This window comes from Caloenas nicobarica, chromosome 1 (genome assembly GCF_036013445.1).
Source record: "Caloenas nicobarica isolate bCalNic1 chromosome 1, bCalNic1.hap1, whole genome shotgun sequence".
Lineage (NCBI taxonomy): Eukaryota > Metazoa > Chordata > Aves > Columbiformes > Columbidae > Caloenas > Caloenas nicobarica.
In genome coordinates this window covers 84,225,031-84,253,003 of record NC_088245.1, presented here as the reverse complement: position 1 = coordinate 84,253,003, position 27,973 = coordinate 84,225,031, and the positions used below count along the sequence as shown (strand labels likewise).

The window sequence follows — 27,973 nt, the reverse complement described above, 5'->3', positions numbered from 1 at the left end:
ACCAGGGCTTTATGTTGCCCTGATCCTGTTTTTATCATTAAGGAGCATTCTTCAATTGTTCTTCAATCTCTTCTGGATTTTTTCAATTCTAGTCACACTGTAGAAGCAGAGTGCCACCAAAACCAGCAACAATGTCTTCTCCTACTGTTGTTCATTCTGGCTCAACACACTGGCACAGGGCTGAGTGAGATTTGGGAAGCCTGGGTCGTCCCACCTCTGCCACTGGTGTGGCCTTGGAGAGTCACCTTATGCATCAGAGACAGTTTGCTGTCCCACTCAGCCCCTACTATTATAACTAGTGCCTCCTTGAAAAAGTTCTGCTTCTCTGGATGAAACATGCAACGAAATAATTATTTGATACACTGCCATTCATTGTCCCCAGGGTAGCAGCAATTATTTTTGTGCTGATTTGAGCATGCTGATCCATTCATTAATACCTTCTCTTTTGCTGGTCACTAAATAAAAAAAAAAAAAAAACGCAAAGACATTCCAAGTATGTGTCAGCTGAGTAGCTGGGCTAAAATTGGCTGGCTATTTTGGCTTGTTTGCAGACAGTTCCCTTTAGCTGTCTGTTGTTTGTAACGTGCATCTGGTCTGGCACACTATGTGACACACTTTCTGCCCCTTGTTGTTTAACCGAGACGTTATAAACAGGAGAATAATCCAGATCCAACAGCGACAGGGACGGTCATGAAAAGCACCAGGTTTTTCCGGTTTTACATCTTACAGCCACTTAAAGAACAGGTCAGGCTCATTAACCCCCCTTTTAGACGTGGAGGCAGACGTATTCAAGCCTGGCAGGTGGACACCAAGCCCCGGACCCCCGCCGGGGCCCGCTCCCACGCACGGAGCACCGCCCCACGCCGCTGCTCCGCTCGGAAGAGAAGGAGGAGCAACGCGGCCATCCCCGCAGTCCCGGGTGGATTATGTCCCTGCTCACGCTGTATTTATAACACTTGAGTCATGCTGGGGTTGGGGGGTGGGGAGAAGGCGGTGCGGCGTCGCTCAATCGTATGTTTACTTGCTGTCTTATAAAAAAACCCAAACCACTTCATTATTTTTACATCTTTATTTATTTCGTTATTTATTGACGCGCAATAAATCAATGCACAAACAAAAACATGCGACCTTGCGCGGCGGAGGGGCGGAACGCGCCGCGGCGTCGCCGCCCCCCCTCCCCCCCGCCACGCCTCCCCCTGTCACGCGTGGGCTTGGAAGGTGGGACACCCCTTCGTGCCTCCCTCCCCGATGCGTGAAGGGCCCTTACCTTTCCCCCCGCGCCTCCCCGTCCTCCCCGGGCGGTGCAGACCCCAGTCCCTCCCGCAGACAGCGAGAGCCCCCGCCCCGGCAGCACCGTGCCGACGGGGGGAGGTTTTTGTGTGTGTGTGTATGGGGGGGGGTGGGGGTGGTGTGCCTCCCCGTGACGTCACAGCGCCCAATTTTCCGTCTGCTCCGGCCGCACGGCTCGGGGTTGCGCTGCGCTTGCGGGGGCGTCCGGCGGGTACCCGGCCGTAGGGGAGACAGCCCGGCGACAGCCCTCGGGAGGGGAGGCGATAGCACGGCAGCATGAAGTTCCAGTACAAGGAAGACCACCCGTTCGAGTACAGGAAAAAAGAAGGGGAGAAAATCAGGAAGAAATATCCCGACAGAGTCCCTGTGAGTGTGGGCTGCGAGGGCAGCGGCGGCCATCGCCGCCTTTGTTTTTCCTTGTCGGCTGTCGCCTGCTTCTTTCTTTATATTTTGTCAAGGCCAAAGAAATGGAATTAGTAACGGTGTTTGCTAATCTTGATGCTGTGGTTCTAATTCCCGGCTGCTGTTCTCTTTAGTGCAAAGCAATGGGTATTTATTATGTCCGAATGTCTGTATCGGCAGGTGGGTGCGGGGTGTAATACATCCTTTTTTCTGGGATCCGCAGTAACTCGACAGCGGGAATGCTGCTGATCTTTTTCTGGCAGCCTGCGTGCGTGGGGCTGGGGGGTGGGGAAGGAGCTCTGTAAAAATGGAGGAGAACAATGAGTGAGTTAACCGGGTACTCCTCGCAGAAAACAAGGTCTGTATCCATGTCACCTGATACTTTCCCATTATTTTTATTTTACCTTTTTTTGGCCTGTCTTTTTGATGCAATCTTGCTCTGTTCTTTTCCTTTGCATGAGAGAAAAATGATACTTCTCAGTCCTTCTTCCCTCCTGTTTAATCATCCTGTGGAAAAAACGTGACTTGAAAAACAAGGTCATCTTCTCTCTCAACTTTGCTTCCTCATCCTTAGGTCTCTTTAGGGTGCCTGTGGAAAACTTCTAGCTTTATAATTACTAGTAGTAATTAAAAAAAAAAAAAAGAAATGACAAATCAAATTAATTGTGATTTTTTTTTTTGTTCCTTTTTAATAAACGTTTTGCAAATGTTCTTTCTTTCTAGCCCCACTGGAGAGGTCTGTCCTAGATTTACTGCCCAGGGGTACTGAATGCAAAATAACTTACACTACCCTGTAAATCTAAGGACAAGGGGGAACAGTTAACACCACATGTTTTCCCTGCAGGTTAGCACCATTTTTGATCTTGGGAGTGGCCCTCAACTGGATTTGCAAAAGTTTTTGGAAGGCGGTATTCAGGTGCATTTGTCCTAACTGTTTTTGGGGACCCCTGGCATAGCACAGCAGGTTGAGCACCCAGCGAGTCAGTGGTGAAGTGTGGGTGGTTCTGTGTTTTAAGATGAGGACCTCAGAGGGCTCTGTAGGTCAGGAGTGAGACAAGCTGTAAACTGAGGATTAATATGACAGATTGTACAGCAGATCATGATAGATGTGTCTGGAAGAGCTGTGTGGGGAGCCTGGGACCAGTCCCGGTCTGGCAAGAGGTAAGAGAGGTCAAGATAGAGGGACATCAGCAGATCTTTATGGGGAAAGCCAGGACCAAAATAGCAAGATGTGCTGTAGTTAAAGATAAATGAAAATGGTGCATGGCAAGGCCCAGATGTGAATTGTCGGGGGTAGCATCTTGTCAGAGCTGCATACGGAGCAAATGCATACAGTATACAACTGTTCCTTGCATCACTTCTGTCTCTGCCCTTCCCGACAGCAGGATGCTTGAAGATGACGTCCATTTGGCTGCCTACACTGCAGTGCCCTGGTACATCTCAACATTTTGCTGAGATTATACTGTTGGCACAGTCCCACATTACCACAGTCACCACCTGGCAACCACAGACATACAGATAAACTGTTTCTGCCCTTTGGATTTTCTTAGTAGATTTGTTTCTGTGTGTGAAGGATTTAGTGCTTCAGAAGAGATACCTGTGTTATCAGGCAAACTGACTACCTCCATTCCATCTCTGCCTGTTTGCAAGAAGGACATCTCTCTTAAACTCAGTGATGATCTGATATAAATCTTTCCTAGGAGCTTAGAAGCCCCAGCACTCTCACCTCTTCCTCATAGGCATGACTTCTTTTCCTTTATTAGCTAATGACCGCACTACAAGCCACCCTGTTGAGTCAGGGTGGTCACATTAGTGCTGCTAGCTAGCAGTTCTGCTTGTCAGTGGTTTTTGAAATTGGAGGCAAGAACTAAAGGTTTCTCTTCACTGCAATTTATTGTGTTAGATATTGCCTTGTTGGATGCACAGGTAAAAAAAAAATGTGCAAAATGCTGTTGCTGTTCAGCCTGCACCTGTTCAATGAGATTGTGGAACTGTCCTTCCTTCACAGCACTTACCAGCTGCATCTTGTATGGAAATGCATGTCCTGCCACAAACTACCTGAAAGAGCTAGCATGTCTTGTACTAATCGAGATGCTTGCAGTTGTTGAAGTAGCAGACATGACCATGTTTCTGTTTTAAAAACAAATGTAGAATTTTCAGGGGGTTTGGCTGTGTTGGCAGCATCTGGAGCGTAGTGGAGAGATGTCTAAGCTAGCATCTCTGTGGTGTGACATGCTTTGCAGATAGTCACTTGGATCTAGAAGGAGTTGTGTACTTTGCCCAGACTAAATACATCGAGCTCATCATCTTTACATTTTTTTCTCTGGCACAGTGTCTCAATGATGTGACAACACCATTTTTCTTCCAAAGAAGGCTTAATCCACAGCAGGTCAGCCTTTTCTGTTACACAACAGATACAGTTGCTGCTTTGGGTTGCCAAAGAGCTGAGGGATGCGTGGACCCCTTAGAAATTAGTCCAACCATGTCTCACGTGGAGTATTTATAGGGTCTAATGGAATTTAAAACTTGAGGAGGTCCAGCTTCTTGTTTAGATGGTCAAAATGGCTTCTGCAGAATAGCAAGCCACATAGATTGAATCATGGAATATAACTCTTAGCAGTTCAAAAATGCGTGTGACAAAAACAACCAACCAAACAAAAAACTGCCTTCATTTTTTTTCCCTGCATGAACCCAGTAGTTCAATGGAAACATACCTCCAACCTTTGGAAAGGTTTTCGAGGCTTTTCATGGAAGTTGCTCAGGTAATTTTGGAATACTTCCTGCTTCTGAGGTAAACATTTTGCCTAACTCTGGTAAAAAAAATATTCCTCTGGCAGAAGATCCCTTAGTCTGTTTGACCTTAAAGGTGCTGAGCTTCATATTTTTCTGTCATAGCGACATTAGAATATAATGAGAATTACTGTTTTCTGTCGAAGTTGTCTGTGGTTCCAGTTACCCAGATGGTAGCCTGTTTTAAAATTATTAGATACAAGGAAATGTCCATAAGTGTATGAAGTAGGGAAAATAAACTCACAGGATATGAATTTCAAACTAAAAGGTAGCTATGGAAGAATTGGGGGTTAAAAACCAAACCAAATAAAAAAAAGCAACAACAACAAGAAAAACATTCCCCAATGAGCCGTAGTTTCTTTTAAATTGTTTGCTTCATTCTAGAGCACTTGATATTGGTGAATGCTGAAATTAGGGTGTGGGACTACTGGGAGTAGGGCTGATTCTGTGCCAGGTAGTTTAGAACTGTAACCTGGAAACAGTTCAACTTACTTATGATACTTCTTGTGTTGATGTATTAGACTCCTGGCAGCTCTTTCATACAAAATTAACTCGTGTGGGGACCATCAAGGTGACCTGATTTTTTTTTTCCTTGGCTGTTATGGTTTATTTTTATGTCTGTTCCAGTCTCCATTTTTCACTCACTGTGTTTACTGCTGCAGTCTTAGGCTCCCAGCACAGCTGTTGCCAGTGATTTTAAGTCTTCTTCTCACCTATCTGTTCTTTAATGTCATGTATTTGTTACAGCATAAATAAATTTCTAATTTGAAGGGTAATATCCTTTTCCACTGATTCTTTTTGGTCCATTTCATTTTATGATACTCATGGGTCATTTCTTGCTTTTTCTTATTCTCTCCAGGTAATTGTGGAAAAAGCACCAAAAGCCAGAGTACCTGATCTAGACAAAAGGAAGTATCTTGTGCCTTCTGACCTCACAGGTAACTAAGTCTACCTCCTTTCTTCCTGATTTTCAGTGAGAAGGTTTCAGAAGTGCTTTTCACTCTCTGATCAGCATGAAGAAAATATCCAGGCAGACTCAACATCTTGTCATTGCCCCAGTTTACCTGGCCGTCCTTGTTATATTTACATACTTTACAGCCTGGATTACTACATGCAGCGTTCTCTGAGATCTTCTGAGGCATGCCACTGGCTGAGCTAACATGCATGTGTCACAGCTGACTTCTACCCATGATGAAAATGACTGAATTGTGTATCATAGGCAGTAGCATAATCATCAGTCAATGATAACCTAGCTGCAGAGTTGCCAGAGGCTGTGACCTTATTGCAGGAAGAGACAAGTGCTTAAAATAGTCCCATTGTTTTCCACCCCTGTGGTTGGAGTCATGGCCACAAAGTTCCTTTTCTGAATGGTCATGGCCATTTTGTCTGTGAATACATTTGTTTTCATTTGGGAACATGAATGAGTTAAAGGAACAGCATTTCTTTTTCTTGCAGTATATAATGGCTTGCAGAATGCTTTCTTGTGCAATACACTTGAAGCAACTACTGAGGGATTTGTTTCCAGGAATTTGTTTTCCGGAATGGTATGACCATTTGTGCCAAGGCTAAATTCTCTAAGGTGTTTTGGATCTATAGGACGTAAAGGTTAAGGTAGTTAGAGGTCTTCCCACCAATCCCTGCAGTAGAGCATTTCATACCATAGCAGGTGGAGTTTGGATCTAGAGGGTACATGGCCTGAGGCATGTACCTGAGAAACTGCCAGCTCTGAGTGCAATAGGTGCTAATACGGTTAAAGTCACAAAGTTACTGCTCTGTGTCCTGCATTGTTCATTTTCCTCTACTTTTTACACACAGAATGTGAGTTCCACCATCAAAACAAAACAAGGGTAAAAACAAACAAAAAACCCCAACACCACATTCTTCCTGCATCTAAGGTGTTGTTCTCTGTTCCTCTTCAGTTGGCCAATTCTACTTCTTAATCCGAAAGCGGATCCACCTGAGGCCAGAAGATGCCCTGTTCTTCTTCGTCAATAATACCATCCCTCCCACCAGTGCTACCATGGGCCAGCTGTATGAGGTAAGCCTGGCCCATCTTTTTCTCCTTTTGTTGGAGTCCCCAGAAGAATGTATATCCTCACTGAAGGACAACTAAGGACTACTCCACTGGCAGTGAATGCAGCTTGGTCAAAGATATCTGAACATGAACCCCCTTGGCCTGGGCTATATGCCATCATCTGTTTAGGGAAGTTCCATCCTGCAGTTATAAAGAGGAGCCTGGGGAGCCTCATAATTTTAATTATTTGTTTGCTACATGAAAGGGTTGTTCTGTCAGATGGGGAATAGTTGCTGCAGCAGTGATAAGTTGGTCCAACTACTTTAACAAAGTATTGAAATAAACTACTTATATTTCAGAGGAAATGTTGTGTCTGGGGTGGAGAGTGTAGCATACACACTAGCCTTCCTGTTTATACAGAAGAGATTTCTTTTTAGCCAGTAAAAGAACACAGTATCACTGGGCAACCATCTGTCTATAAATACCTCATCAAGGAATACTTATTCTTTCTTCAGAATTACTTTTTCATAGCTTGTACGGTATGCGTGAGTCTCTTGTAGGACACTGTGAACATTGCTGCCCCCCATTTCTGCTGAGCAGTGTTGTTTGATCGACTTTAAAGGCATATCGTGCCCATCAGAGGAATGTTCCTCAATTATATAGCCATTATATCATGGCTGGTTTGCAGCCTGGATTGATTTCTCCTTGATTTCTCCTTTTACTGTGTTAGTGTGTTTTAATAGGAGAGCTCCAGCGTGGTCCTGTGAGCCCTATTTGACCTGTCGCTTTTTGACAATAACGAGACACTTTGTATGCGGACTGATTAAGATAAGATTAACACACGCAGGGAGCTTTCCAAGTCTGGACATGTTGCAGGAAGGTATGTCTCACTGTCCAGAGCTGAAATCAGGACTCTGTTCCTGGCACCCTGCAGACTTCTTGTGTCAGTGTCATCAGTTAACATCTCAGCTTTACTGCTCATATGTAAAACGGGACTAGAAATACAGCCACTTGTCAAAGTGTTCTAAAAAACAACAAATATAACCACATTTACCAAATACTGAAGTATCTAGAGGTGATTTTTGACCTGTTAAAGCTTTCCAAGTCACTCCTCTCAATCTTAAGGCCTTACCAGCATTGAGATTCTGCTGCACATCCTGCAACAGTCAGAGCTGTTTCTGTTGCGCATTTGCAGCACCCTCAGGCTGTGGATCTTAAAGTAAATTCATTCTGTCCAGAAAAGTGATTTGCTTGAACTCAGAGGCAGAGCCATGGCCAGAGAGAAGGTGTTGCTATATGCTCTCTTTGGTATGAAGAAGTGAAGCCTTTGATGTACAGGGGGAGAAAGAGAGGTCATGCCCTCTTGTTGTTAAAATAATCTCTTGTTTGGGCTTTTTCACATGTAATGAGTTACAGGGCTTTAGTTTGTTACTTTCTCCCTTTCTCTCCTTGCAGGATAACCATGAAGAGGACTATTTTCTCTATGTGGCCTACAGTGATGAGAGTGTCTATGGCAAGTGAGCACCAGCCCCTCAGGCATGCAGGCGAGATGGACTGATGGAATGGATTTGGGGGGGAGTGTTGGAGAGGAGGAAGGAGGATGCCTGAGAAGAGGGGAAGAGAACTGGAAGTGAACCACATGCACAATGCCATCACCTTCCATGCATTAATTATAATCATTATTTTTTAAATTGAGGGGAGGGAGGGTAGGGGGACAGTGTATGAAAGGGTGAACTGAAAGGCTAACGAAGGTTTCTGCACTGAGGTATGGAGAGACTCCACTGTCTGTAGTTCTTCTCTTGACACAGCTGGAAGTAGTTAGCCAGTGCTGGAGGCTGCTAGACAAGCCAGTGTGGTAGAGCTCCAGGAGAGTGGCTGGGCAGGATGGCTATTTTTGTGTAACCCTTTCACTGGATGAAGAAGGCATGCCATGTATTGTACACTGACCTTGTCACACCTTGCCCATTGGCATGGGCTGCACTCCTGTGAGCATTCAGTGAGCTGTGAAATACTTCACTCTGCCCACAGAAGGCTGTCAGTCCTCACTCCAGCTGCTACCTGTGAAGCGTTCCAAGAGTATTGTGTTTCCCATCACTTCCATCAGTATTAGAAGGGCTACTTCTGAGGCCTGGGCACTCGTCAGCAGTGAGATGCGAAGGTTGGGGAAAGGAAGGAAGGACCTTATTTTTTTTTTCTTTCTTGCTTTAACTGCAAGCGCTGGACAGAAAAATTTGAGACAACCCTTTTGTTCTTTTCAGTGAAGCCAACTGATAAACTCATAAGCACAGGGCTAGAAAGGACCTCAAAAAAATGACTAGCCCGCTCCAAATCTGAAACAGGACTGAGTATACCAAACATGTCCACCATGGCTGCTCATCTAACTTGTTCATAGTAAACTCCACAGAGGCAGATCCTGGAAGCTGCCAAGATTGTCTCTACAGTTCCTAGCTAGCCTACAAGTGAGAGCTTTTCTTGCTAATTAACTTTAGTCTCTCTTGCTGTGCATTAAGGCAACTAACTACTAATGGTCTTGTTATTGCTGAACACAGAATATTATCTATCAGTGTTGTCCTTGTACCAGTCTTCTGCAGATTTGAAAATGATGGAAGTCCTGTGGGTTTAGCCTTCCCTTCCATATCTCATCCTTGTACAGCCCTTGCACTACATGTACAAGCGGAAGAAATCAGTCTCTCCATGTGTGTTTTGCTGGCTTTTTGTGATTGGACAACAGTGCCACCCTTTGCCACCAGAGAGGTGCTTTTAGACTTGAAGGGGAAGGGGAATGGATTCTTTGTAAATTTCGTTTTAAATTATTTTATTTTAAGCCAGTGTTTTTCTTAGAAAGGTGCCAGATATATGCTGTCCTGTGCAAGCCTTATGCTGTCACGCCAAAGCAGTTTCTTCCCAGTGGCACAAAGAGCAGATTTTCCCATAACTGCCATAACTCTGATGAAGGGATGGAGTTTGGGGAGTGAGCTGACTTTCAGGAAGATTCTGGGGTTTTATCTAAAAATCAGAGAACTGGACCCGAGTTACTGTAAACATTCCTACATTTAAGAGAGGGACCAAGAGAGAGGAAAGGAGAAGAAGGTTGAAGAAGACAGGCAGATTCCAAAGTAAGCTGAAGGTGTTTGCTCTATTTATGTGAAGTTAGATACCAACTCTCTGCGTTCCTCAGGAGTGAGAAATCAAGATGAGTGCTCTTCTGATTGTGGGAGAGAGGAAATCAGGTTTCAGCCTTCTCAGCCTGTTGTTCCATGGAGGTGCACAAAGTAGAAGAGCAGGCTAGGAAGTGTGAAGTGGGAGTCACTGGCAGAACTGTGTGAAGGTCAGGGAAGGCAGCTTAAAGGGGCAGGAGGATCGCTGCCCATGTAGTATGTGAAGTAGCAGAAGGAGAGAAGGGAGGGACCGCAAAGGATGTAGACAGGGTAGTTGTAATGGGCAGACAGAAAGTGAGGGAACAAAGGATGAAATGGGTAGGTTAGTATTCCCCAGTTTTTCATCCTGAACTTCAGGTTTGCTGTTCCATCATGTGTTTATCTGGAATAAATGCATTTGGATGAGTTATACCTACTGACAACTTAGGTAACTTCAGTATCTGTCTTCAGTGCTCAGTCCTCTCTTTTTGGCCCACTCTCCTCCAATTACCAGGCTCTTTTCCCATCTGTTGGGTGCAGTTCTGCATCAGTGTCTTGTTTTAGGAAGCTCTGAACGTTCTGAAGCAGAGAACAGACCCAGGAGGCTTTCTAGAGTAAAATACAAGATGCGGGCAGGTGGTGTGCATCTCTGTGCCACTCTCCCACCTGCTCACACAGGTGCTGCCAAGCATATGGTTGTTTGTGGTCTCAGATGAGCCCATGCTTAGGCACACTCTGGGGAGAAAGAGTTGGCATCTAGGGCACCTGATTTTGTGCTCAGACCTCCCCTCCCTCTGCTGGGTTTATGAGTGACATGTGCGGGACTAATCTCAGCCATTTGTTACATGTAGAGTGACAGTTTAATTTAGTTATTTTACTGTTCTTTTAACTGGATTGTGGCATTTACTTCTGTTTTTGCGCTAGTCCAATAGTGTATGAGATAATGATGGTAATTCTTTTTTGTGTTGGTTAGCTGCAGGTTCTTGTAAAATAAAGTTCATACTACTTGAGCTAAAACAACCAATCAATAAAGACGCATTTGAAAATCACAAGCTTGGTCCAGAAATGTGTGACTGTAGCGTTTGTCTCCACATATATGCGTATAAATAGAGGAGCAGCTTTGTCAGAACTTTTTGCTGCTACTTTTTCCAAGAACCCCAGATTTCCTCTGTCCTGTCTACCAGGACAAGCCACATCTCTTCTTTTTTTGGTTATGTTGTCACATGCACACACTCGGCCATCTGTTTCCGTGCCACCAAGGTGCACTTTACTTAGACCTAGATGACACCAGAAGGTCTTAAAAAGTGTAGTGGATGCACAGAGACATTCTCTGCCATTTTAAGGCCTTGAACAGTCCTAGCGAGTTGACAGGGCCCCAAGGGCACCACCAGCCCTGACTGTCCCTGCTAGGCCCCCAGGGTCACCTGTCACCCTGCGCAGGGCCCTGTAGCACTGTCAGCCCCAATGATGCCGCAGCAGGGCCAGCCTCCAGCTCCCCACAGCCCTGCCCAGCCCCAGGCCCTGGCCAAGCCAGGCGCACAGGGCCCAGCCTTGGCCCATCCCTGTCTCCACAGCCCTGCCATCACTAGGCATGGGCCGGGGCCTGATCCTGACTCCAGCCTGCAGGTGGGATTCCCGTCTTGACCTGCCTCGTCGCCATGATGAGCCTTGTGGCCAGGGCTTGTGCCTGGGTCTGGCCACCATCCCTGGGCCTTTCCGGCTCCCACATCGGGTCCTGTAGGATGGGTTCCGTGCTTCCCTGTGGGCCATTGTCCCTCAGAGAGCCACCAGCCCTCACTGTCTCATGACAGCTCAGGCTGAGGTGGGACTCCCATGGGCAGAAGGCATGGGAGGGGTCCTGGGGTGCCCTCTAAAGATAGGAAAAGCAAAGATAAGGGAATTTGTGGCTCATTGAAAAGTAAGTCTGCAGTGGTGGCAGATCTAGGCTGCTTGTCCTTGTGGGTATTTGTGCACTGAGAGGGAAGGAGTCCTGCTGGGAGCTGGTGAGACCAGCAGCCACAATTTGCTCAGTGCCATAACGCCGCATCAGGTACTGTCAGCACACAGGGAGGAAAGGGACGTGTGCTGTCATGTGAGGAAGCAGCAAGAGATGTGCCACTTCTTCCGCCTCCTCCTCGTCACCTGCGGTTTTGCGCAGGTGCCACCGGCTGGAGCAGCAGCAAAGGCCCATGCCGATGCTGCGGAGGGGCGGCGGTCAGCTCTCCCCCTGCCACACACTGAGTGAGAGAGTTGCACAGAGCACTGAAGTCAAGAATTGTGGCACTAAAATTCACAGGAATAAAACTTGCTAGGCCAAATAGATCTTCTTTTCCCCACTGCATAAAGGGTGGAGCCATAGTGTGAGCTTTTGTTGCTGTTGCTGAGGGAGACAGTAATTCATCCTGCACTGTGTAAACTCAGAGCCTGCCCATAGCAGCAGTTTCTGTGCTCATACCCACCGTTGTGAATGAAACAAGCTCCCACTGTACAGCAGAAGGGTGCTGTGCCTCCAGGCAGGTGGTCAGAGATCATCTGAAAGCTTACACTATCAGCTGAAATAATTTGAATATCAGCTTCGAACATAGTGCATGTTTTGCTGTCTAGGTTGTGGTATTGTCTGCTGGGTCACATAGAAAACCAGCACGGAGTTGTACCTGAATAAGCAGGCCTCTTCCACTGCCCCTCTCACCCCTTTCCTGAGTAAATGGTGTACCAGTGATGTTTGTATGCCTTGTACATGCCATGCTGCTTTTTTGTTCGTGTCAGTGCCATCACTGAGAGAAACAGCAGTCAGGCACATTTACTGGATGTGATTTGCCTGGCTCGTGTGTGAAATATTAGCCTGTGCTCAAAGACTGTCACCTTTATTCTGTGGGTTATGGAAATGGGCTTGGAGCAAGGCCTGGGGGAAGCTAGAGGCTCAGCTGTTTAAGAGAGGTTAAGTAATTAATTCTGTGCCTTGGTCACTATCACTGCACCTGGGATCCTCTCTCCAGTCATCCTGATGTTTGCCTTGGAAGAAAGCATCCTCCTGGAGCAGAGAGTACCTGAGGAAAAAGATGGACTCAGTCATTAGGGCCACACAACATCACTGTGAAGAGTATCTGTTATCTTAACAACAGGTCCCAAATTATGCTAAAACCCGATGTTTTCACTTCCCACAAAACAGTCACGTCTGAGATGAAAGAAACACTGATTAAAGCAGAAATAAGACTACCGGAGGGAGAAACTCCAGCTAATTCCGGTCACTCAAACTTGAATGAATGGTCCCCCATGATGAGCCACAGAGTGTGACTAGAGAGCTCATTGCTGGCAGGGCACTCACAGGCCTGACACGGGCAGAGCATGACTAGCCACAAACAGCAGCTGCCCCAGCTCGTGCTGCCAGTCTTCAGGAGGATGTTGGAAGTCCCATGGCATTTGTGTTCCTGGATGCTCATATAAGTCCCAAAGGACAGGTCATACCTGGATATGTATGTGAATGGAATTAGTTAATATTCTCCTGAAAAAACTGCTTCTTGTGGTACTTTTCTGTACAGTAAGGGTCTGATTCTCCTTAATTTTGCACTCTGGCCAATATCATCTGGATGTTATATTGTTCTTTGAGAATTAAGTATTGTTAAGAAATACTAGAAATAGTGATTCGTGAAAGCAGCAGGATAACATAAAGATCCGCATTTTCAAGTGAGGGCATTGCTAGAACTGCATTAAGGTTGAATGGACTAGATTGTTAGCTGAAGGAAAAACTGATCTGATTCATTCCTGGTCTACTGCTCCCCCCATCTCAGCTTAGAGGATTTGTTTTGCCACAATCCTCTCTGATCATCTGAGCAGTCTCCTGCAGTGTCCACACACTGCTCAGAAACCTAGAGAGCTTTCAGGAGGTAGCAGTCCCTGTTACCTTTAGCAGGGCATTCTCCTAGCCTTTGGTGTATCTTACCACCCTTGAGCTACTTCATATAACCTTTTCAGTCAGCACTCCTCCTCGCCTTTGCTAGCTTGCTACTTGACCCCTTTGGAGTAGTCTTCCCTGTAGCCGCATGTGTTTAGGTGAGTGAATGTAAATCCCTAGCGTTTGCACAGGATGTAACTTTTTGCTATATATCAGGGCAAAACCATCCCCATTCATTGTTCCCAGTACATGGAACCTGTACATGGCAAGTCTCACAACTGCCACCAAATCTGCAGCCTGTTTCCTTCCTGATGGAAATCTGGCTTTGCTCTCACAGATGTGATGTCTTCTGCCAGTGCTCAGCACTGTGGATGCTGTTCCCAAAGAACTGATGGGGATGTCTAGAAGCACAGGGGGTCTGAAAGAGGGTGACAACTGCCTGAGGAACTTGAGAGTGTCTCCTAACATGTCAGGGAGATCATGAGTTGATGGTATTTATCTTTGTCCAAACATAGAGCCCTCATCCTTGAAGTAAACCCTTTACCTTTTCTTCAGCATGTAGATGAGACTGGCTCTGCCTCTCCTCTCTTCCCATATCCTATTATTCTTCCATTAGCACCTGTCCTTTTTCCCCTCAGGGTACAGTGAGATTAGCAGGAATGGAAAGGTTTCTTTAGCCTTTAATGTCATTGCCTGCCCAGCCACCTTCTCTCCCACAGGAGGCAGCAGAAGGCTGATGTGTGCTCTCATGCAGCAGCATCACCTACCTCCATTACCCGAGGTTCAAAGACACTTAACTGCCAAACAGGGCTGAGAATGCCTCACATCAAATAGGCAAAGCCATTGGATATCATTCCTACAACAAATACATACCTGTGAACACACCATCTGTACCACAAAGGCAAAAGTGTAAGCTACTTCCTGCACCTTATGCTGGAAATACAACATCATGCTCACCCCATGCACACTTGGACACACACATGCACGTTCTCCACCATGCCTCAGACCACATTAAATGCACGTAACGTCTTCACATGCTGCACTGGCCACATCATGGATATTACCATGTCAAAACCCACTCTGTGTCTTCAGTTGTACCCCACACAACAGTGAATTTGCATGCATTCCCATGATATGTTGTCAAAAACCATGGGCTTCCTATACCGAGCCTTGTATCGCAGCAAATATGCAAAACATACCAGTCTGATTGTGCCCACCTGAAGCACATATTAGCAGAAGGGATGCAATGGAGAAAATGATATACACTCCACACTTAGAGTATAGTTCAACTCTCTACACAGACAACAAGTTTGGAAAACAGCGCAGAAAGAAAGAAAAATGAAGGCGCATGCACACACTGAACGTGAGGCTTTACAGGCCCAGAATTCAGCCACTCTGGCAAGTGTAGTGTATACAGGCAATCAAGAAAGAAATACAGCAAATTATATGCCTGTGCATACTGGCTTTCGCCCAGCCCTTGGTGCACAATGTATATTTGTCCATCATCCTAACATGTATTCAGTGCAACTGGAGCCAACAGCCACGTGCCAAAAATGGCCACTGAGAAATGGAAATCAATAAGGAAACACAGGATGGAAAAAATGCACAAGGTAATACACAGTCATGGGCTTCAGTGCAAGATTAAAAGCAGGAGTGAAAAAGGAACCTGAAGCACTAAGAAAAGGTACTGCAGTATAAGCCACTAACCTGCCTCTTATCTATGGAATGCAAAAGAAGACAAGAAAGCATCAGTTCCCAGGAAACCTTGAAGGAAAGGAGCCTACTACCTACAGCCATATTTGAGAGGTGAAGAAACAGCAGCCTCTCTCCCTCTATCCTTTGCAACTGAAGGTAAAAATTAGAGTCTGGAAAAGCAGGACCCTTCTGATCAGGACTGGATTGTGGTGAGAGAACAGGAGGGAGGCAAAACTGGACTATCAGCAGTTTACGGAGTGCAGGTGGAATTAGTAGCCTGGTGGAGCAAGGTGTGGAAGGAGAGTAAGAACAGACTGGTGAAGGGACTGCAGGATATGAGTGAACCCAGCAGAATTGTGTGGGAAGCCCAGCACTGGAATAACACAGTGGCTCCAAGGTAGGAGTAAAAAGATACAGACAGCTTAAACTAATGCCAAAGGTATTGCAGAAAAAACTCCTAGATTAGGCAGGTGGTGGCTCAGTCTGCGCATTCAGACTGCTGTCGCTACCAGTAGAACTGTAGCTGCATGTAGGGCTTATTCGCTAAGCTGAGTATCCGGTGAAGCCGTGGTTATTTACCTACCTATCTCTCTATCTAGTCCTTTTGTGCATAGTCATTACAGCAGCCATCTGAGCTCCCTGTGACCACTGTGCTACCTCAGTGCTATCAATTAACCTCTTTGACCCTGGGTGGACAGGGGTGGCGGACATCCTAAATGCCTTTTCCTTACATCACATGTTAAATGAGTGAGGGAATGAACAGTTATCACAGGGATGCTCCTTCTTTTTCTTAAGAGGTATTCTGAACCCAAGAGAAAAATAAGCATGTAATTAAAGGAGTGGTATCACTATGCAGATATGAAGGGCAATAGCGTCAAATATTTAAGAGAGAACAACAAGAAAACAATGGGCAAAACCAGCCTTTTAGAATGAGAGCCGAGAAAGGCAGGAGTCAAGCTGTAATGCGCTGTGTAAGAATGTGTATTAAAATGTCAGTGGAGATGTTAATACAGACTAGAATCTGAAATAAGTATTTTTCCACTTTACTGTGGTTGTTCAGATGTAACATTGGAATATTTCAGGTCTCACTCACGGTTCATTTGTTCCAAGGGGCATACAACAGAAAATGAGCAGCGACAGGTCTGATCCTATTTCATTAGCTTGCATTTTATTACTTCACACTTATATAACGTGTTCTATATGAGAGTCTTGGTACTTCCAAAAATATGGATCTATTCAGCCTCACAGCAGCCCAGTAGGGTAGCTCTTACTGTCTCCAGCCAGCTGCTGGGGATGTTGAGGTGCAGAGATGGGGACTGGCTTGCCTCAAGGCCCCACAATGAATTAGAAGCAGAGTTAGAAAACAAGCCTTGTCCTCCTGATCTCTAGCACCTCTAATAACAGGAATACACTCATTACATGGTAAAATTTGAATGTGGATTCTGTATATTCATATTATTTTTCATTAGTGAAAGAAACTCCTCATCATCTTTGGGAACACAGCATTGTAACATTTCGATGTTCTGCCATTTGCAGACTGGAAAAGCTCTGATTTCTTCGCCAGAGCCAGCAACAAGAAGGTAGCTCCAACTCTTGACATGCTGCCAAGAAAACACTGCTGAATTGTCTTTGGGCAACAGCCCTTTTCAAAGCTCATTGATACATTTATCAGTGCCTTCTTTCTCTGGAACAAAAAACAAATTACAGTGCAAGCCTGGAAAAAAAAAAAGGTGCATTTTCTTCTTGTCATTTGCATTTTGTTGGATTTTCTGGCAACTTGCAAGCATTTAGTATGTGTTTTTCATTATGAATGTTTCATAAAATCTGCAAAATGATTCAAATTATTTAGAAGCCTAAATGTCATTTTGAAAGAATTTAGACACTCACTCATGAAAATGCTGAAATAAATACTGTAGTCACAGACTTTCAGTAATATTTTGGTTCATAGAATTTTTAAATACATAGTCAGATGACAAAGCAGAAAGAAATATGGATTTTTCGAAACTACATAGCTGTATGTGTCTGTGGTTGTCCAAATCAAAACAACCAACCAACCAACAACAACAACAAACCTCCATAAGACACTTTTGGAAATGTTAGCCTTTTGGGATAGCATTTCCTGGCTGGGAAAAAAAATAAAGAATGAAAGAAAGAGCGTTTTGAAATCTATACGTTTGCTATGGATGTCATAGAGATGAGTGTTAGAGTGTTTCACTGTTAGAGAAAAATGTCATCCAGGGTCTCGGGCTCAGAAGATGGGAAAGCACTTATCCAGTGGTAGAGGCTCCAATTCCTATGGCTTCTTAATAAAATAGAGAAGGAATAACATCATTGCAGTGACTGAGATATCATTGCTTCTTATAAAAGGTTTTAGCCGATTTTGCCTTGAGGATGTCCTGTAAGAAAATTGCATTTCCTGAACTCAGCCACAGAGGAAAATACCTTTTATTTAAACTGCCTACTCCAGAAGGCAGAATCAAGTGCATATTTGGACCAACTTCTGAGCTCTAGAAAAATCACAAAGCTGCTAAGGCAGTTTCATATTTTAGCATACTCTTATAGTGATTTTAACATAGTCTTTTAATGTAATATTCTCATATTTCCCCAGAAAGCAGAAAACACATCCAAGTAGCTCATCCCAGGTAGCATGACCTGCAATTTGCTGTAGTGCACGGACACTTCTCTTGACTCAGGCGTTGCGGGTTGATTGCTCCCACAGCATGGACATTTTCTTCTCTTTCTGCAGTTGGTGTTGTGTTGTCTAGACTACAAAAATCTCCTTGAAGGTACCTCCCTGCAATGGATTCCTGGTCAGAGCCTGCCTCCCAGAGAGGATCTGAACATGCCACCTGGTCTATGTCATAGTTCCTTTTCCCTAGGTTTCCTTCAGCAGAGACTCAGACATGTATTCCAGAAATTTTTCTAAAATAAATAATTTATTTGCAAGGTACAGCATAGAGCAGCTCAAGCTGGATGCCTCCTGAAGAGAGACCCTCAGCAGAAAAAAAACTTGGACAATTATACCCCCACAATCCAAGCACACACCCCTCATGTGTGACTCTGGGCCAACTGCAAAATTAGAGTCTGATGTCTCCCCGTTCTTCATTGGTTCTCTTCATTTTCATCAGGCGGGCTGTTGGTCAAAGTTCTGACCTTCAGTTGCTATTTTGCACCCTCAGCTGGAGAAAATAAGTTCTTGGTAATAACCAAAACAATCTTCTGTTAAATGCCGCTCTGTTCCTTTATCTGCAAGGACGCAGCTCTCCTTATCTTCTAGCTCGATGGCCCTTTTTACTTGACAAAGCAGAAAGTTCAAAGGTTCACAGATTGCAGAAGTCATGCAAAGCAAACTTACTTATGCTAAGCGAATTCTATATAAGCAAGTTCTGGAAGAAGCAGTATACCAAATAACTCAATGAGCTAGGGCAGTCTATTCCCTAACATCTAGCAGCATATTCTTGAACAAGACAATAAAGAAACAATTTTAAAATGAAAGTAAGACGTGCTGGGCAATTTAGGGTGAGGTAGCCACAAAAACCCAACCAACCAACCAACCAAAACCCCACAAACAAACAAAAAACCCAAAACCCAAAACACACACACACACAGAAGCCCCCACAAAAACCAACAAACACTAAGAACACTCAGTGACTTCACATCTAAAATTTTTTTACTGAGGGAGATGGTTTCAGCAGGTGGCTGGCAATTTCTGGCTATGAAAGGTGCACACAGGCACACACACACTCTCTGCAGAATGTACACACCACAACTGAAAACTCCAGTGTGACTGTGAGTGGCACCACGGACTCAGGGCAACAACTGTACTGAGCATAACTGGTAGCATTTCTGTAACACAGGGCTGCAGGGCTGACACGTGTGGTAGGAGTCACCGCCACTTCCAGCTAACTCTGAAATGGATCTGAACAGCCCATGCTGCTCCAGAAACCTCAGCTTGTCAGAGCCACTCAGAAGATCTATGGCAGAGCATTTGGCACACTTGTTCGAATAGATTTAAGAAAGAGCAGCACCTATAAAGGGGAGGAGGTTTGTGAGGAGACGACATGGAAGAAGACATGGCTGGGGACGTGGCTGGAGATGCTCCATGCCGGAGCAGGGACAAGCCTGAGGGACTGTGGCTTGTGGAGAACCCATACCAGAGCAGGGACACTCCCAAAGGGACTGCAACCTGTGGGTGGCTCATGCCAGAGCAAAGGGAAGTGAGGAAAACGCATGGACTGGCAGAGAGAAACCATTATGTTCCAACCTTGGCCTCCTGCATTGCCCATCACATCCCTGAAGGGACTGGGAGAGACTGAGTGTAACGCATGACAAAAACAAGGGAAGCTGGGACCAGGAAGGGGTGGGAGTGGTGCTTGACTGAAGTTGAGCTGGGGGAAAGAGGAAGAAAGGTGTCTTCCTAACTGTTTGTTTAGTTGTTTACTTTTTCTTTTCTTCTCAATATTCAAATCGGTAATCAAAGGTTTGTGCTAGCTGACAATAAATTAAATAAATTTCCCCAAGTCAAGACTGCTTTGGCCATGACAAACATCTTTACTCCAGCTGGTAAAAGTGTCCAAGATTTGCTTGCTGACCCAGCTTGTACATGTAACTGTTCTAGCTCAAGCTTAGGCTTCTGTATGATGCTGTACTTCTGGGGATGTGGTTCCTTCCCTCAGTGCCAATTGTTTTCACTGCTTATTGGAGACAGCCAGTAAGTCATCAATTACCTGATTTTCAGGCCAGCCCAGGCTGTTTTAGCTTTCTCCATATGTAAAGACAAGTAATGGCCTTTTCTGGGGCCACTGGTATGCTACAAGGACGTAAAGTTGCTTAGAGTTCCTCTGTGCTTTTTGTTTCTTTCTGTTGCATACCTGAATCATTTGGAACAGGTCAGATGTAGTTCAGAGCTATGGGTGAGCTTTCCCCATAACAGCTATTTGTGCTTTCGTTGTTCTCCCCAGTACATACCAGAATCACCTGAAGTGTTAAAGCTGACAGAGCAGTTCAGGTCTCATTTTGTCTGAGTGATAGTTTTGGCCAAGTTTCACCACATGACAAGCCTAGCCTCCATTTCCAAAGGATCTCAAAGTAATCCACAGAAATTGATGCTAAAATGGTCATCCTACTTAAGGAAAGGCAGCTGTTCTATGAGCTGCAGAAAACAATCATAGATCAGCTAGCTACAGGGTAGAAAAAGCAAAATTATCATCAGGTCTCTGAAGCAGGAGGCAGGGGGATGGTGTCTGCTAGAACTGGGTCAACACTTTCATAGACTCATTCACTTTTAGAAATCCTGGAGATAATTTCCTATTATTCATAAGCTTAGTTTGAAAATTATTTTCTGTCTCCAAATACCATGTTCTTTCATTTGAAATATTAAAGATGTAAGCCATGGGTATTGTGGGAGTTTTAAAAGAAAAATGGAAGGGTGAATTATATAATAACAGACAAAAATGATATATGCTGGCTACAATTTGGGGATAGTGTGTTTTCTGGGGAGTTTTGTACTGCCTCTTAAAAAGTACAGAAAAAGAGACAGGGTGAACCAATCTAACACAGTGTGAGACAGAAACCTCCCAGCTATTCTGGTTTTCCACTTTCAGACAATTATCATAAGAATTTTCTATTAAAAACTGTTTCAGTCAAAGAACTCAAATATCCACGGTTCATGTAAGATATTTATTTGTTGTGAATCTCCAAAGTGTAGTACAGAGATTACAAAGCCATCCAGTGGGACAAATTCAGTAATGTTAGTGCCTGACCCAAGACTACAGCATTAAGTAGGATTCACTGCTGTGAAGTTTAGAGGCTGTAACCAAAACTTGACTCTCCTGGGATAACAGTGTAAAGGAGAATAACCTTATCCTTCCAGCTTGGTAGCAATGGTCCTAACTAATAAACTCCTCTGGGGCAAGAAGTAGCAATGAGTTTCTAAAGAATAGGAAAGAGCATCAAAGGAGACATAAAGGATTTACGCTGGAAGAAAAATATTAAATGCTTGGCCCCGCTTTCAATGGTACTGCTGAAGAGCTTCAGTGTGGTTTCTATGAGAGCAGACTCTGCATCCAAAAGCAGAGATAAGATTCTGCTCTAGGCTACATTCACAGCACTGAGTCTGGTAGAGTCACACAGAAGCAACTGACAGTAACATCTTGCCTTGTCTGTGAGCACCAGCTTAAAATCTCTCTCCTTCTCCAGCATAAGAACAAGTAAATTGTTAGAAATCAGGTTTCCTTTATGTTAAAGGAAACTGTTCTAAGCAACTCTTTTTAAACATACTCAAATACATTTGCATGAAAATACTAGGGAAACTCTTCTGCCAAACCTGTGCATCATTAGTATATATTATTCGATTTACTTTTTGTACAAGGAGATAATAATATATTTCATAATGATCTCATTTCATTATAATTTGCAAACAAAACCAGAACAACCGAATTAATTAGCAGGTCAGACTCATCTTATTTGAAGACAACTGACAAGACTCCAGTGAAGGAGTAAGAAGAAGTTAAAAGGTAATGATTTTAGCCTTTTGCTGAACAAGATGAAGGAAAACAAAACCAAATTAATTAAAAATACCAAAATACAAGTCTGCAGAAATATTATGTTTAATTGAAAGTTTATTTCAAATGAATTACTCACTGTTAGTTAATTATTGTTGCTAAGTATATTTTAGTAGTTCAAAGCACTAAGAAGTGCCAGGTCTGGCAGAATGGTGCTCATACACATCTGTTCCTGTAGGAGTCTGATAGGCCAGGGTTATTTTATGCACATGATATTTTCTTCTTTCCAAAATAGCTGAATAAAATAACACCTACTCTTAGAATTTCTCAGATGATAATCAAGTTGAAAGTTCCACCCCAAACCAGAACCATGAGTAATGGAATAAATGGGTATTTTGCTCATCCAATACCCAAAATGCTTTGTTTCCGGTCAGAAAACCTGTTCTTCTCCAAAGTTCAGTGAAAAAAACCCTTCCTTTCTTGGTGGGAGTCAAAATGAACCCAAGAAAGCTTTATGGTTGTTGTCTGTGGGTCTCCATTATGAATGTTTCAGTCTATGAATGGTGCCACCCTTCTTCACTTCCCATTTCAGTCCTCATCATCTATGTCAGGCTGGAAAATGCTATTGAGAGGTGATTAATACTGGATTTTAGACTGGGTAGATCCCACCTGGGGACAGCCAGCTTGAAAGAATATGAAGCGAGGTTGCTGCTTCTTTACTTTCGTACTGTCAGTGGACCCAGCTGTGAAATTATGCAAGATTTAGAAAGGAAGCTGGGAACTAGATGGAAAAAACATGTTCTGATTGAACTGATGTTTCATGACAGGTCTTATTGGCCATCAAAGCAGCAGATATGAGATACTTGGCTGGGTCTAACATATGTCAGGGTGTTCACAGCCCTCAAAACCTTGTCCATTGAAAACCCCTGGAAAATATATCAAATTATTAACAGATGGTGGTTAACAGCTCCTGAGAGCATCCTCCTCTACATTTCCAAGCAACTCCCCCTTCAGTGGATGTCTGCACAGCATTAACTATCACAGGTGGTCCAAAGAAGTCACATCACAGTGAAAAATTATCTTCTACTTTTGTGATTAATATTATTAAACAAAATAAACTACAGATACAAATTCTTAAAAAAGAACTGGATCATCTGAACTTTTTTATCTCTCTCAAGGTTTGTTTTTTTTTCCTCTCTGACACTATGTACACAGTAGGACTACTTTAAATTGCATCATGTACCATAAGAAAAATTCAGCCACTTTTAGGCTGAATGTAACACACTGCAGGCAGCATAGAACAGAAAGCCAACAAGGTTTCCACCAAGTCAGTCATTAGGAGAGACTGTCAGATGGCATAATGCTTGAATGGGTATTGTCAAAAATATCTGAGTTTAGATGTCAGTCTTGCAAAACTACAAATGACGAGCAAGTAGGTGATGTCTGTGGCAGCCTGATTCTTGTAACAATAGCTCCCATGTGACTGCTTTAGAAAACATGAACTAAATTTGTATAAATTCTCTTTTGTGGCCCACCCTCTCCTGGGTTAGGAGCACTTTTTCTCGGTATAGCACCATCTTTCTCACACTGCTGCCTTCTTAAAATGCATTTTGATCACTATGCTCCCTGAAGCACTGGGAACTAAGGGTCAAAATACTTTTTCTTGGTGCAGAAATGCTCTTTCCCTGTCCCCATCCCTCTGACAACGAGTGGAGGAGCTCAGCAATGCACAGTGCCTTAAGAGAAGGCTATGCTAAAATATTTATTTTTTTGTCAGAATGTGTAAACACTGGTTTTCATTCCAGAGCCCAAATACTATCCCACCCTTCCAGTGCCGTCAGTATAATTTGTGGATCTAAAAGCTGATTATGGAAATGTCACAAGTGTTACAATCTGCAAAGGTAAAGCAAACTCATTCCTTTCATTCCTCAGGCTCTACAGGGAGAACAAGGCACGAATTTCGTGTGGCAAGAAAAGACTGGCGTATTCATGACATACTATCATACATATTAAACAGGAGAGTCTGAAAAAACAGATGAGAAGGCTTTACGTGCCAAGAATCCTGCCTGATTTTCTTTACATTCTGCTAGGAAGAAATACAGAAAACAACAATATTTATCAAAAGGTATTTGAAGCACCTCTGCTGTTCTTCTCGTATGCTGTGTTAGTTTTTGTAACTCAAAGTAAATAGCTGTTAAAGGAAACCAATGAAAATAAAGGAGTAACATTTACAAAGTATGTATTAATGCTTCTGAACTGATTACACTTTTAAAGTAAACTCCTTTCATATCCGTACAATAAGCAGGGTCACAGACAAGTTCTCTGATTGGAGAGTGACTTGCAGCACGTGGTGTAGGGCTGAAGCTGCTGTTTATTCTTTATTGTAAGGCACAAAAAATCCCAGAAGATTGCTGTGATGGCTGCTAAAAAATTTTAAATCCTTCTAAGGCAATCAAGATTAGTATTTTGCAAAGCAGAGGGTCTAGAACTACTGTAGGATTTTTTTATCTGATATGTCACAACCTTCAGCATTATTCTTAGTAGCATGATTTTCTCTACCTTGTTGATGAGGGGTTTGCCTTAGAAAGCCCTTTGTTCACAAATATGATCTAGCCCTTATATGTAGCCAAATGAATAAAGGTCTTCTGTTCTGAAAGTAGCCTAGTGTCCTATGCCATCCTGTTGCACTTGAAATCTGAAATTGGAAGACAACTTTTATTGTTAACTTTTCTAATCTTACTATAAATGACACATAAATAAATGGTCCCTTGTTTTCTTCTCTGGGTACTCTCAGTTGTCTTGGAGTTTGTAGGGATTCAGCATGGAAGGAGCAAATAGGCGAGCCATACCAGGCTCTGCTCCATCACAGAAGTCTGTATACAACAGACAAAAGTAAGGCAGATGCACTTAATATACTCCTAAGAGAAAGCCCAAGAACTGTAGTTGCTGCTGTAGTTTGCACTGTCAGACGTGAATACATCTCAGTACTGCTTCATGGCCCTGGAAATGGGGGCTAAAAGGCAAAGAGAGTGAGACTTAGCGTAAGAACTCATGGCCACTGTACTGGGAGCTTGGGAAGGCAGAGGGGAGACAAGGGAGAGAGACAAGGAGAAGAACGAGGGCCATATCAGCAACACAGTCCTGACTACTCAAAATACTGTTATAAAAGCCTTTGCCCAAGCCTTGAGACACAACATTCCTCCCCGCTTCTGGAAGGGACCATGCCCAAAGGCACCCATCTCCCAAAGCAGGCTTTGTAAAAGCACAAAATAACAAACAAGGATAACCTTGAAAACAAAAGAAACTCAGATTTCACCTGGTGGGTGGCCTAAAATCTTCTCTGAGTGCTCTACCCTGGCAGGCTGGTCCTTCCCTGGTCCAGTTCTGCAGTTTTTTCACTGACTCCCTGCCACCTCCCCTCTCCTCAGCGGGGCTCCCTTGATCAAGCAGGCTGCAGCAGGGATGAGGTAAGAAGGCAGTCTTTCTTGTCCTCCCATCTCTGTCATCTGACTATGTGTCTTACCATCTCCTCTTGTAATCTATGGCCGTTCAGCATACCGCTAGTGAGGCCACACATTGTACAGCATTGATCTATGTAGGTTTGGGACAGAGAAAGACATTGGAAAGATTTCTAGGCTTACTGTCACTCAATGGTGATATAAACCCTGTCTAAGGAGAGCTCCAGACATCCTGAAACAAGAATTTGTTTTTTCGAACAAATATCCCTTTGACATACAGAAATCTAGTCATGTTTTATTTAACCCTCTAGCTTTATGATCTTTGAAAGGGCCTAGAAATGTCTGAATCCTGGAGAAAATTAGTTGAATATATACCTAAATGGATTTTGCCAGAATTTCTTGGAAAATTATTTGCTTTCCTATTAAACTATGAATGGCAGCTGAATACAGAAAGTATCTTAGAATAAATTACGCAGTCATAGAATCATGGAATCATAGAATCATATAATAGTTTGGGCTGGAAGGGACCTTTAAAGGTCATCTAGTCCAAGGTCCATCTAGTCTTCAACTAGATCAGGTTGCTCAGAGCCCCGTCCAGCCTGGCCTTGAATGTTTCCAGGGACAGGGCACCTACCACCTCTCCGGGCAACCTGAGCCAGTGTTTCACCACCCTCATTGTACAAAATTTCTTCCTCATATTTAGCCTGAATCTCGCCTCTTTTAATTTGAAACCATTACCTCTTGTCCTGTTGTAAGAGATCCTGCTAAAATGTCTGTCCTCCTCTTTCTTACAGGCCCCTTTTAAGTACTGGAAGGCCGCAATAAGATCTCCCTGGAGCCTACTCTTCTCCAGGCTGAGCAACGCCAACTCTCTCAGCCCGTCCTCACAGCAGAGGTGTTCCAGCCTTCTGATCATCTTTGTGTCCCTCCTCTGGCCCCTCTCCAACAGGTCCATGTCTTTCCTCTACTGAGGGCTCCAGAGCTGGTTGCAGGACTCCAGATGGGGTCTCATCAGAGTAGAGTAAAGGGGCAGAATCACCTCACTCAACCTGCTGGCCAAATAAATAGTCCTGCATTAGCCTTGAATTAAGATTTTTGCAAGATGCAGTAACGTTAAAATAAAATAGAATGGAGTTTAGGAGAGAAGACCTGGGGTTTCAGTTCCAGGGAAGCACCTCAGCTGCAACGGTGGCTTGGCTCCAGCAGGATGCAACTGAGTCTGGGCTCTTGGCTGGGACCTGTCCAGTGCCCTCAGGTTGGGGCAGCCTTTCCTTTACGCTGGGTTAGACAGTGGAGAGCTGGGAGAACACCACCACCCCAGGGTGTCCCGGGAAAAGACAGCTATCCAGTGCCATCCGTTCCTCTGCACAGCCTCTGAGGGACTTGTCTGGAAGATGCAAAACAACCCCACCTGTTTTCTGGCAAACTTCTCACAGGATTTGTCAAACTGACCGAAACCTCTCACAGTTTGGGCTGCTGGGTGGTGTCTATCTGCATTAGTCTCACTGGAGTGAAAAAAAATCTTTCAAATTGGCATCAAGGCAAAATGAGTAACCTAAAACAAAACTGCAGTTTTACAAAATGGTCTTTTTCAACTCATTGATTTCTGAGTACAGTTAACAAAATTATTATTTCAATACCACTGTAATGTAAATATAGGGATTGTGTTCTCCTTACGTGCGGATAACTGATGTTGCTGTATTAATTTTGAATAGCAGAAGAAACCCTTCAGACCTGCAAAAGACTCCTACATACAAATTATATATTGTAAATTTTCACATAATTTTCCTTGGCTTGCTGCCATGCTGGAGCTATACTTGTTTTGTGCTTACGGAACAAGCTTCCCCAAAGTGGCACTCACCATTCCACTACAAAGCCAGTGTACATAGCAGGAGAAGGTAAAATACACAAATGCCTGCAGGCAAAGCACTAAATGCTTTGATATCATTCATTAATACTTTCATAGGTATGAAGCTTTCTCTAAAAGAACAATAGTTGATAGCCTGCTCTGATTTCTAATGCTGGGTTTGTTCCTAATATAAACAAAGTACAGCAGAATGAATAACTGGTGGTTGTTTATTAGTCATTAAAAATTATTTGATCAGAACTTCTATTTCTGCTAAGCCATGAGATGATTCTAAGAAAATTGTTGGTTTGGGGTGGGTTTTTTTCCATGCTTCATCAAGGGGAAGTGAGACTGGATAATCTCAAGAGTCTTGCCCAACATAAATGATTCTGTGATCTATAAATGACAAAATTTCTTAGGAAGATATATCATGTGATTTGCTGAGGTTCAGATATATCATATATCTTCTTGATGCACTGAGGAATCTGCAGAAATTAGTTCTTGATTTCCAATAATTTTCCAGTTATTAGCTTGTGATATGTGACCTGAAACTTCCATCAGCTTAAGTGGTAGGAGGATCAGGTAATGATTCGTAGAAAAATGTGAAAATAGCAGAAATTTGCAATTTTTTTGATTTATATTTAAGTTATTGCTTTTTTCTTGGTGACTAATCAAGGATATTCTATTTTTCTAACTAAGGCAGGATTTAGTTTGGAACTGTCATTAAGAAATATCAACCCAAAGATGACTTTCTAGACATAGTATATAGTTTTGAGAGGCCAATTTTGATTGAATAAATCTCTATTAGCACTTCTTTTTTTTACAGCTCTGGTTAAAGGTACACTGTTGATTTCCAGATGTTTTTGTATACATTCAGTGCCTTTAGTTTTTTTGAATTATTTCCCCTGAAAGGCATAACAACACACTGTTATGATTTTCATCTCAA

The 27,973-nt window shown here is 43.6% G+C and overlaps 1 protein-coding gene across 1 annotated transcript; it reads left to right on the top strand.

Annotated features, from left to right (window-relative positions):
- Positions 1 to 1,235: 1,235 nt before the first annotated feature.
- GABARAPL1 (GABA type A receptor associated protein like 1) lies at positions 1,236 to 10,679 on the top strand. Its single transcript, XM_065655868.1, has 5 exons — positions 1,236 to 1,656; positions 5,342 to 5,420; positions 6,402 to 6,520; positions 7,952 to 8,013; positions 8,755 to 10,679. Exons 1-5 carry the CDS (start codon positions 1,567 to 1,569, stop codon positions 8,765 to 8,767), a joined length of 363 nt encoding a protein of 120 aa, XP_065511940.1. The 5' UTR covers positions 1,236 to 1,566; the 3' UTR covers positions 8,768 to 10,679.
- The last annotated feature ends 17,294 nt before the right edge of the window (positions 10,680 to 27,973 follow it).